The following is a 12,237-nucleotide window of genomic DNA, read 5'->3' on the forward strand; positions in this document are numbered from 1 at the left end:
GTCCCGGCCCTCCCCGGGCTGCCGGGCCGCCCTCGCTTCCCAGGCGCGCGCTGCTCCCGCCGCCCTTCCCGCCTTGCCCAGCCCCGCCCCTGCGCGAGCCGCGGCGCCTGCGCGCAGGGACACGGCGCGGCCCCCTCTCTCGGCTTTGGGGTTATTGGAGAGGGTTATTTTCTTCTCCACGTTTTTTTTTTTCCTTTTTCTTCTTTCCTCCGGCTGCGGCCGCTGAGCCGCTCTGCTGTAAAAAGCAAAGCTCCACAAGCCTTTCCCGCTGAAGTGCCGGAGCTCAGTCAATCGGGCCGTGACCTCTCACCGCGGGGTCGGAGGTGACCGGCAAGATGGCGGCGGCTGCGGAAGGGCCGCGGCGGGCGCGCTGCTGAGGGAGACCCGCGGGGCCGCCCCTGCCCGGGCCCGGCCGCCGCCCGGCCCGCTCCACCCTCCGCACCTTTCCCGGCTCTCAGCGGACGGCGCTGCCCCAGCCGGCGCTCCCAGGAGCGCGGGCCCCGCTGCCTGCCCGGCCGTTCTGGCCGCGGCCCTCCTGATTCCGTCGCTCCCGCCGCCGCTGCCCGCTCAGCCCGGTGTTTGCCGTAGTGCCCGCGGAGAGGAAGCGCCTCTGGACTGGTTCCGTAAGCCCGGCGGACAGAGGGGCTACGCGTGCACCCAGAGAAGGTTATATACAAACACTGCTTGGTGGTGCTGCTGTAGCGATGGGGCTCACCCGAGCTGAAGATTCCTGACTGCTGGGGGTCACACATCCGCCGAGGAGATGAGTGATCAAATACGACGTGACACGGGGAAAAACCCAAGGACCCGTTGAGTGAGGATGATGATGCCAGTCTGACGGTCAGCAGTGTGTGCTTAGTGCTGCGGTTCAGGATGAATAGGAAGAAAGGAGACAAAGGATTTGAAAGCCCAAGACCCTATAAATTATAAGTATCCATTTTTTTTTTAATTGCTGTACTTGAAACCACTGCACACTGAATCAGGCCACATGCTGATTAATAATGACTTACTTAGGAAGGTTGGAGCTGTTGCTTTTGGTGTAGGTTGCATTCAGAAAACATGTTGTTGCAGATGTATGTTTTAATGTGTAAATGGACTTACTCATGGGCAGCGAGTCTGTCAACCATTCAGTCTCACGAAGATATTTATATTATGCTCTTCAAACCATGGACAATTTTTCACTCAGTAGCATTACTAAAGACTGTATTATGATGTTCCATATGTACTGTGTCCAAAAACCCTTTTGACTTAAGGGCTTTTTTTATGTATAAAAAATTGCCTGCCTTTGCAGCAAGCCGCTTTGTTAAGCAAGTTGTCATTTTTACACATTCACTATTTGGGTTGTAACCAAGCTACAACGCAGGTGGTAGTGGATTTCAATCCATTTTAATAGATTTCTTGTTATACCTCCTTGATTCCTTTATAAATCTGTTACACAAATGTATTTCTAAGTAGAATCAGTCTTTTTATATACTTAATGTAAGTAACATCTGAATCCATTTTTAGATGCAATTCTCTTGAAGGAATTTTTATCAAACTTTATGTCATCTGAAGCAAAGTCACTTCTTAATGCACAGGATATGTTCAGATAAAGTGTGATGTGCCACAGAAGTTGAATTATTTCAAGGTTTTATCTAGAGTCATGAAATGCACTACTGTGAAGATGACACCTACTACAGGAAAATACACAGAAATAACTTAGAGGGTTTTAAAAAATTTGGAATTACTTTATCTCCTACCTTTTAAATCAGAGTTTTATTTACCAGGAGTTATGTCACTCAAAATTTAAGCAAATGCATCTGACTAGTGTAAAATACCTATCTTGATTAATGTATTAGCATTATTTTAAATTATAAATTTTTATGGCATGCTAATTCTAAAAGCACATCATGTATCTTTTAACGTGTAATACCTGCTTATATAAATTACATACAAGTGTCAACTCTCCAGGTGAACTTTCCACTGGTCTCTGCTACTGCTCATCACTACAGTTACACCTTGACACTACCATTTGTAATTCTTTATTTTTAAATACAGATAAGTGTTCAGAAATTATGTTATCTTCCTGTATTATCAGTAATGTTCATACTGGTACACTGTGTTTGATATTTTGGGGGACTTTCCTGACATTGTGGGTAACTTCTATTCATTATTTGGTTTAGACCACATAAAAGATTCAGACAATCATCAATGATTTCTATAGAAACATATTCGATTTGCAGTATTTATCTATATGTGCATATATCCTGTGTGACTCTCTGTTAAACTGGGTTAAAGTATTATTTTAAATGCTGACATTTGTGCAAAGCCTTACGTTTTTCTTTTTTTTTTTTCTTTCAGCACAACTCATCAGGTAGTTTGTATCAACAACATAAATTTTCAGAGAAAGTCTGTTGTAGTAAGTATTTCTTAATAAAGTTGTAAGTAGAAACAAAGTGTCTGGGTTCTCTTCATGCTTTTAGAGGAAAAACTGCATTCACAAACTAATTATGCTCTTCAGCTACTTCATAATCTGATGCTTCTCATAAGTCTGTCATTGCTTGAGATAAATAAAATACCCTCTTATTGTAAGCACTTCTAGAAGAAGTGAAAATTTAGAAACATTTCTAAATGAAGGCTGCTGCACTGTAAAAATTACAGAGCATTTTGCAGTCCAAAATTCATGCTCACACAGTGTTAGCTGATACTGGGGATACTCTTACAGAGTTTTCTACCTTGTATGTGACTTCACTTGAGCTTTGAAGAGACTCTCGTCATTTCAGGCCTAATGTCTCCAAGGGTCTCTGTCGATTTCCATATGTGTTTAAAAGGATTGTGCTTAGGTTTTCAGAATCCTTGTCTCAGGTTCAAATACCAAAACATACAACATGGTCATGCTAATAACTTGAAATTTAGGTGATAGAGGCATTTTTTTTCCAGTAAAACAGGCATGAGTGTCAGTCACATTTTGTTTTATTTATAGCTGGGAAAGTTCACCTGTTAAATGGCATGAAAGAAAATGTAGAAAATCTAAAGAGCAAATAATTTTCCTTTTTAAATATATAAATATCGTCTTTATACCAGTGATTTTTTTAAATTGTATTAGTAATATTTTTTTCTGTCTCTCTGGTTTTTGAGTTGATAAAGATTTTACAAAAGATTTTGATTTGTGTTTTCCTAGGGTTATGTGGAACTGACAATATTTCCCACAGTTGCCAACCTGAACAGAATCAAGCTGAACAGTAAACAGTGTCGGATTTACAGAGTGAGAGTCAATGACTTAGAGGCAGCTTTCATCTATAACGATCCAACGCTGGAGGTCTGTCACCATGAGTCCAAGCAGTAAGTGGGGTGTTTAAGATTGCAGATGGAGTGTTTTCTGTTGCTCTGAAGTATAATCTATTCTGTTTTACTGTCAGGTTTTACCTGGTAATTTCCTAATGGTAAATTTTGGTATGGTGCTTTAATTTTGGGGAAGTATTTTGGCAATAATTTTGACTCTTACACTAGTCTTCTTTAGAATTTCTTGTGCTAATATATCTTTGTATTGTTTCGTGAAAATATCAAAAATTTTTCTGTAAAGTACTTTATGGGGAAAAAAGGCCTTGGATTTGATCTGTGTGCTCAAGACAGATACTGTGTATTTCATTATTCAGCAGTTATGCAAGAGCTTTAATAATTCTGTTTGCAAATACGGTGTTCATTTATATAGGACACCAAATTTATTATTGGAGTTACGAACTTTTCTTCCAGTTGTGATAGTGAACCACTCGAGTATTTTAGTTCTGTAGTTGTGCTTGCTTTGTGACTTGGATGCTTTTGTTCTTGATGCTACTGCTCATTGTATCAAAAATTCAGAATCCTTATTGCAGGAATTCTAGATTGTTATGAAGAGCTAGAAAGAAATGCTTTTGGCCTTTCCTAAGGAATCAAGCTTTAATTGTTTATCGTAGATAACAGTGTACGTCCCAAAACGTGAACTCACTTCAAAATTTGAAAGGAAAAGTTTCAAATTCTTCCCCATCTCGTATTGAAGAGTATGTTTAAAATCATGTGGCATCCTGCATGTTCTGGGGAACTGATATGGGAGGGGGCTTCAGCAGAAAATCTTGTGGGCATTGCATTTTTGTTAAGAGTGTGATGGGTAAATGTTTTTCCTAGGAATTCTCTTTTGATTTACTGGAGTGGTCATATTCTCACACCTACTTTTGTCTGGCTTGGTTGAATTTACAAATTGCTGAATTGTTAAAAAACTTCTAGTGGAAGTGTTGTTTAACAGCAGCTGATGAAAAAATGACAGAGTCCTTTAGGCTGCAAAGGACTGACTGAAATCATCTAGCCCAATTCCCCTGCTCACATGGGGTCAGGTAGAGCAGGTTGCACAGGGCTGTCTCCGTTTGGGATTTGAGTGTCTTTGGGGATGGAATCTCTGCAGTCTCTCCAGGCAACCCTCTCCAGTGTTGATGATCCTCACAGTAAAAAACATTTTCTGGTATTCTGCTAGCATTTCGTGTATTTTACCTTACATCCACTGATAAGAGCAGACACAGTAGGCACAAACTGAAACATAAGAGGTTTTCTCTGAACATCAAGAAACAGTTTTTACTGTGAGGGTGACTGAACACTGAGACAATTTACTCAGAGACTGTTGGAGTCTCTATCCTTGGAAATATTCTAATCATCTGGACATGCTCCTGGTGAAGTGGTTGTAGGTGACCCTACAGGGTTGTAGGTGTTGGAGCTGAGGGGTTGGACCTGAAGACATTCAGAAATCTCTTCCAGCCTCAGCTGTTCTGTGATTCTGTAATAACTGGAGTTCTGCGTAACTCCTGGAAGGTGTGAGAAAGGAGCAGCATTTAAAATCATTAGTGAGCAGTCCATTATGTTAAAAAGCGGATTAGGAGAGAGAATTCTGTCATTTTGTGGAGAAGGTGAGGGGTTTTTTTGTTCAAACTATTCAGACTTAATAGAAAATCTCTGTATTTCATAACTCCTGTGTTATTCATAGTTATGAAAGACAGAGGTCAGCAAATAGTCATAACAAAAAACTCGTATGCCTCTTTCTGTATCTCAGAAGTTAAAGGCAACATGAGTTACAAAATATTAGATGAAGTTAGATGTATTTTTTCATTGAAATACCTGATCACAGTTGGGTGGTTGAATACATCATCTCTGCTCTTTAGGCAGGATTGCAAGCAGAAACACTAGAAATCTAAAAACTCTAGAATTAGTACCTCAAAAAAATCATCAGGGTGTTTTCTCTGCCCTTCTTTACAAAGAGCTGCTTCTAGAAGCAGCGTTTTGTAGTAGTCTTTATATCTGATCACCTGGTCATTTCTTCCAAGTTGTCATTTGTTATGGCAAGTTTAGTGAAGATGTCCTTTGTACCCTTGCAGCTGAATTAGCTGCAGCAATTATTTTGAATGGAACACAGATTAGACTTGATTTGTTTCTGATCTTACAGGGATCGGTACCTTTTGCACAATTTTCTTTAGTAGTCTGTTGAACTAGTAAATGGGAAATAAGGATGGTTGGTGGCAACCTGTTTTTTTAAAATATTTTGTTTTCAATCTTTACTTTTCCCTGTGGTGTGTAACAAATATAAGTTCAAGTTATAAGGTTGTATATACAAACATTTCCTTCTGTTTTGATAATGGTTTTAGTTTCTTAGATGTTTTCTAAAAGAACATGTAAAATCGTAGAAGGGTTGAAATTGGAAAAGACCCGTAAGATCATTGTCATAAGTCCAGCTGTCCACCTGGCACCACCATGACCATTAAATCACGTCTTCAGGTGCCATGTCCACATGTTTTTTGAACACTTTCAGGAATGGTGACTCTACCACTTCCCTGGGCACTGTGTTCCAACCTTTACAGTCTTTTCTGTGAAGAAATTTTTTCCAAATAGCTTATGTGGGGCATAATTATTTAGAAAAGTTGTTAATTTAATGGGCACTTTCCTACTGTTTTATCAAAGTTTAAATTATCTGACTTCTTATGCCTTTAGTTAGCAAAAAAGATTAGAAAACTTGCCACAGCATCTCTGACTTGAAAGGTTATGTTTGCTGATAGGAGGTTAAGAGAAATGATTCACTGTTACGTTGTGCAAATTTTGGCATGCAAGAAAACACTTAAAAGAGAATTGAGAAATTCAGCTTTATGGATAATGTAGTTCTGTCTGCTTCATTATAATGTTCTTTGCTACTTCTTGGTGACATCTGTGAGATCACCTCTTTGTGTTCTGAGCTGAAATATTCAACTTGTTTTCAGGTCGAATGATACTGTTGGGTTTTAGCGTCTTTGAGGAAAAGCTCATTGACACATGGTCTCTGTCATTTCCCATTTTTAGTGTTGCAGAAGGTGGAACAATGTTTTAGTCATATAGTTTCAGTTTCCCTGAATATGAGAAAAACTGTCACTGAAAAGGTAATTAAAAATCGGTGAAGTTTGTAGGAAGGTTACATGCTATTAGTTAGCATGTTAAATATATTGTTAGCTTTGATGCCATTGCAAATTTATCCATTAGTTCCAAACCATAACTTCAGGTAACAAGTGAGAGAGTGTTTATATGTTATCTAGAAATAAAGTTGGACTTCTGTCTTGTAATTTCCTCTGGAGGCTTCAGGACAGTGTGGCATTTTTGTATCAGAATAGATGGATGAACTTGGATAATTCAGTCCCTTCCTTCCTGACTGAGCAAACATCTGAACAGTGGTGTATGGTATGAAATAATTCACATTGTTTTACTGTGTGTACACAGATGACAGAGTCAGTACATTTTGCAGTAGTCAGGAATAGGGAAGGCTGAGACCTGGAAATTATTCTACACCACCTCACCTCATTTTCCAGAGATGGCAAAAAGGCTCACTTCCAGTCCCATGGCACAGCAGAGGGCTCAGGTATTTTCAGGAGTTTACCGAGGATGAGCAATACCCAGTGAATTGTTCACCTCTTTTCTCATACACGGTGTCATTGGTATTGTTGCTGTTACTGTTCATTGCCTTATTTCATTCCTGTCTCTGGTGAATTGTTCTTATCTCAGTCCATAATCTTTACCTTTTGCCCCAGTTCTCCTCTGCAGCCCACCACAGGGGCAGGGTGGAGAGATCAAGTGGCAGGGGGTTTGAAGTAGTTTCAGTGGAAACACTAAATGGGAGAATTTCTAGACCAGGACACGAAGGTGCAGAGCACTTTTGAGAAGAGATGATAAAGCCCCTTAAACTTGACCAGGAGTGAAAATTAGGTTTTTCAGCATGACAATGATTCAAATCATTGCCCTATTAACAAATCACCTATATGTGCATGTGTTACGTATTTTAAATGGTATATCATGTATGTGCTCCAACATCAAGTGCTTATTCTATATGGGAAGCAAAGTAAAATAGTGAATGAAATACAGGTAATGAAGAGTAATGAATTGCAGGTAGAGCAAAGAATTTACCTTGCCAAGTTGATGTTAAGGACTGTAGGAAAACAGTGGTTTATAGACTATATGTTTGGCACATCTATTTGTAGCACTGGTGCAGCTACTAATGAGAAATGCTATGGGAAGTTTGAAATCAATTAGTAATTTTAAAAAATAAAGTCTCTGCAGGATTGTTTCTTTACAGTCACTCAAGCTTCATGAACTTGGGCTGTAATTAAGAGTGTTTGGGGTGAATTCTGATAGCAAAATGTATCTCTACTGGGAAAAGACCATGAATACATACTCGTTTTTCATTGTCAATCTGCGCTTAGCATTAGGAAAATTTATCATTGTTTCTTGGGCTGTAACTTTTGGCATGTTCTCTGTTTTTCTTAAAATCGCCATATTCAGTTTATTGAGAATAGTTCAACCTATGAAAAGACTAATCTGTGGTACTACGCCTTTAATGGATTCCTTTTACAATGAATCACCCATTTAAACTGGAGCACTTCACAAAAATAAAAATATAAGAATAGGCTTGTTCTCCATAAAATGTTAAGCTCCGGAGTCTACCTTCTTTGCTGTAAAATCATAACCTTATCCTGTCTGTGAACGCAGTGACTTTTAAAGTGTAGCCACAAGCTCATCACAATCCTCAAAGTTGGAACAAATTCTCATTAGTGTGTAGAAGAGGGATCCCAATCAATAATAGTCAATTTTCAAAACCAGTTTGGTATAAAATTAAACACTTGAAACTTTACAGTCTATGAGACTCTTCCTGTAGTTTTTTGTTGCTAGCTTTTTTGATTGCTAATAGTTCTTAGTCATGCAGTCTCTTTCTGCATAGAGTTTTTCCAGTGGTATTTGTTTGCCTTTCTAGGGTGCCATTTGAAGGACAGCTTAAAGTAACTTTGCTTAGGGAGGTTCTTTGACCCCTCAGTATGACAGATCAAGGAAGTAAACAAACTAAAAGCTGCCTGATTAGAAGAAAAGGACTTATTGTCCCCTTTGCCACTTCCAGCTGCATCCCTGCAGGATCAGATGAGCAATAATCTCCTTAGTAAGCGAGGCCATAGCGATGCGTGAGTGAGACTAGAGACGGCACATCAGCTGGAGTTCAATTGGGTTGGAATTGTTCTGGAGCCATACCTGAAGTTATATTGTATTCCAGGGTACAAGCTCAATCTTTTCCTTCTAAAACTTGTTGGCATTATATCCTACCTTTAGATATAGTTAACTGTGAAAAAGGAAAAGAAAAATATATTAAAACTTAAGATTTGTGTATTTCTATACTGAAATGGTCCCATTTACTATTCTGGTCTGATTTTCAGAAGCTTCCAAGCAAAGTAGACAAGTTTACTGCCCCTGACATTCAAATTCTTGGTAGTGGTGCCAGGGAATTTGTGCACTATTATTGCCAAAGATGAAGAACTACATGAAAATATGTTCTCAATATATTTCAGTGTTTTAGCAAAGTTTTTTTATATGTGGAAGACTCGGAATATTAAGCATGGTATTTGACATACCTAGACTTACAGAATGGTGCTGGTGGCATGGTTAGTTACACTTTGTTCTTCCAAGTAAAGTATTGTGATTTGGGTTGTTTTCTCTGTGAATGGTAAATAGAGAATGGTTAGATGAGAGCGAAATCCAGAAATGAGATCATGTCTGCTTTGTGTGGACTTCAGAGTCCATGGAAGGTGGAGTCCCCAGTCGAAAGTTAATTTACTCCATTGTGGTGCAGTAATCTTGCACCTGGGTCAGGACAACACCCAGTGTCAGTACAGGCTGGGGGACGAAGGGACTGCAGGCAGCCCTGCAGAGAAAGATCTCAGGGTGCTGATGGATGAAAGGCTCAGCTTGAGCTGGCAGTGGGCACTTGCACCCCAAAAAGCCCACGGTGTCCTGGGCTGCATCCCCAGCAGTGTGGGCAGCAGGGCAGGGAGGGCACTCTGCCCCTCTACCCTTGTGAGACCCCGCCTGCAGCACTGCGTCCAGCCCTGAGCCCTCAGCACAGAGCATGGACCTGGGGGAGCAGATCCACAGGAGGCCTCCAGGATGGTGAGAGGGATGGAGCACCTGTCTGTGGGGAAAGGCTGAGACCTGGGGTTGTTCAGCCTGGAGAAGATACGGCTCTAGGAAGATCTTACTGCAACCTTTCAATACTTAGAGGGGGCTTTATAAGAAGAATGGGGCAGACTGATGCCTTAAGTTTTAACTTTTGTATTTTTCAGATTGTGTGCTGCCTAGGTGTGTAGCTCTGAGCTTCATTAAGTATCAGTAAGTTCTCTTCACAGGGCAGGTAGACAAAACAATCCTTTTCTGAAGGAGAGTTTCCGTGACGGTAGAATCGGCGACAAAGTATCTCTATAAGCAATGAGCAGGGGTAACACGTGGTTTATTGTGAAGGCCTTGCTTGTAGCTGCTGGGCACAGCTAAAGCAGGCCAGGAGAGCAGGAACAGCGAACCGAGCCGAGAGAGAGACAGAGCCCCGAATCCCGTACATTAAATATCTTTCTAAGTTGAAGAGTATGAGTTGGACCAACCAATCTAATACAAGATGACAACATATACAGCCAATAGAAATGTCCCACCACCCAAGGCAAGCAGAAGGGGATTGTTTAATCAAACGATCTGGCCCTCAGCTTAGCAGAAGTATATTGTTTAATCAAGGGGGCTGGCCCTCAGCTTAGCAGGTCGTTGCTCACAAGCTGATGGCCCTGCACCCCACACCCTAAATCTCAAAGCATGCTTTCATTTCTATCTCGCGTATTGAACTCAGACTCCCAGAATCTAAACCACTATATTTGTAAGGTCTTTCTACTTCATCCTTCCCAACACTTTTCCAGCTTGAGACCAAGGACAACTGTTACAAGCTTCAGGTCCGAAAAGTATAAACAACAGAGAACTGAAGAGAGCATCAAGGAGGATGGAACTTTAAAGCCTGAAGCTATAACTGGACAATTAACCCAATATGCAAACGTACCAAAACTTACAAAAGCGTGAAACCTTGTGACCGATTGTCCATTTTGTGACCATTTTGGGTCCATCTTGGGTGTAGCCTGGCCAGGCTCTTGTGCTGCCCAAGGTGTATCCTTTAGGGCCTTTTAATAAATACTTACTTTATTCTTTTAGTTCTGTCTAGTCTCTGTTCTAGGTCAGCCTCTCAAGGCATCAGTTCAGTAGGACAAAGGGTAGATTTAGACTAGATGCAAGGAAGAACTCTCCTACTGTGAGGGCAGTGAAACCCTAGAACTGGTTTCCCAGCGAGGTGGTAGGTGCCTCATTCCTGGAAATATTGAAGGGCTGGTTGCACAGGGCTCTGAGCCACCTCATCCAGTGCAAGATGTCTCTGCCCCCCCTCAGGAGAGTTGGAGTAGATGACCTTGGCAGGTCCCTTCCAACCCAGAGGATTCTGTGGCTCTGTCATTCCGTGACTGCTCTATGCTTGTACCCTGCTTCCACAGTGCTTGGATTCATCAGCAATACCTAAATTCTATGGAAAAGGTGATGAGTTAGTCAAACACTTTCTCTTCAGGTATAGGGTTGTGCAAGCTTTTGAAAAACTGCGTGTACTGGAGAGTTAGGATTAAGAAAGATTTTGTTCCCATGCTTTAAACAGTTTAGAAATCCATTTTGAAAAAGTATAAAAGCTATCACATAAATCTATAAAAGCAGGGTTATTTTTGGACTTGACTGGTCATACTCCAGTAGCTAAATATAATCACATTAAAGAATAAGGTAACATCCTGCTCATAAGTACTCTAACAGAAGACATATGCTTGTTCCTGCTCATTTCAGTAGAAAGCAATTAATCTGAGTCATAACTGAAGTAATGATATGACTGTAATGAAGTGAGCAGTTAATGAGCAGCTGATACATAGTTGCTTGAACCTGATTACAAAAACTGCATTTGCATCTTAAATAAATTACAGTACACTTTAAAAAAGAAGAATGTTTCAAATATAACTAGAAACTAAAAAGTATAGCACATACTTCTGTGTTTGTGCATTAAGGCCAAAACTCTTAACATATAATATTTTATGTGTTATTTACAGGTCATTAAAAAAAAACCTCTATTCCTATCCATCAAACTAAAGAGGAAAATACCATTGCCAAGCCACAATCTTACATCTAGAAAAGCAAGATGAGAGCAAAGCTGCAATATATGAGGATGCAGATCTTCAAGACAATCCTTTCTTAGGATACAAACTTCATCCAAAATAAAAACCAGAATTTTTAATTTCTATTCCAATAAGTGTACATATTGGCAAGAAAAGAGCACTGAGCATTTTTCAGTTTATTGAGAGTCATTACTGCTTATGTTTTTTTGATCACAGATCACTTCTGCAAGAGCCATATTTAAAGTTCTGGTTGTTGAAATATAATCTTTACTCCTTTTCTCTTCCTCTCCTTTAAAAACAAAACAAATCAAAACACTTGGTTGTCCATGCACCTTGAAATTCAGTATAGAAATTGTCTTAACTTCCAAAGTTGTATTTTGTGGTTCAGCACAACTGTACTTCAAGAATTAACTGGGTATTTCTGACAGGAGGAATCTCAACTATTTCTCCAATGCCTATGCTGCTGCTGTCAGTGCTGTGGACCCAGATGCTGGAAATGGAGAACTCTGCATTAAGGTTCCCTCGGAGCTGTGGAAACATGTTGATGGTAAAGAGACCATACTGAAAAGTTAATTTAAGATGGCAGAGTTGTCAGCTACAGGTTTGCTTAGGAAGATGGTAGCTTTGAAGAAATAAAAGCAGTGTTAGTTTACTTCATGAATTTGTGATTACTGTTTCCTTTTTCCTCTCCACTTTAACTCTGAAAAATAATTTCACTTTTCTGTAATAC

General features: G+C 40.1%; 1 protein-coding gene across 3 annotated transcripts in view; it reads left to right on the forward strand.

The window, feature by feature from the left end:
- The first annotated feature begins 794 nt into the window (after positions 1-794).
- Positions 795-12,237, forward strand: part of TAF2 (TATA-box binding protein associated factor 2) — a 59,215-nt gene continuing 47,772 nt past the window's right edge. For 2 of the 3 annotated variants that reach the window (XM_063420272.1, XM_063420444.1), the window contains exons 1-4: positions 795-926; positions 2,344-2,398; positions 3,161-3,321; positions 11,936-12,054. In XM_063420272.1, coding sequence (XP_063276342.1) covers positions 874-926; positions 2,344-2,398; positions 3,161-3,321; positions 11,936-12,054 — 388 coding nt within the window. In that variant the 5' untranslated portion in view covers positions 795-873. The remainder of the gene's footprint in view (positions 927-2,343; positions 2,399-3,160; positions 3,322-11,935; positions 12,055-12,237) is intronic. The other variant, XM_063420349.1, reaches the window with a different exon arrangement.

Source organism: Prinia subflava, chromosome 1, assembly GCF_021018805.1.
Source record: "Prinia subflava isolate CZ2003 ecotype Zambia chromosome 1, Cam_Psub_1.2, whole genome shotgun sequence".
Taxonomy (NCBI): Eukaryota; Metazoa; Chordata; class Aves; order Passeriformes; family Cisticolidae; genus Prinia; species Prinia subflava.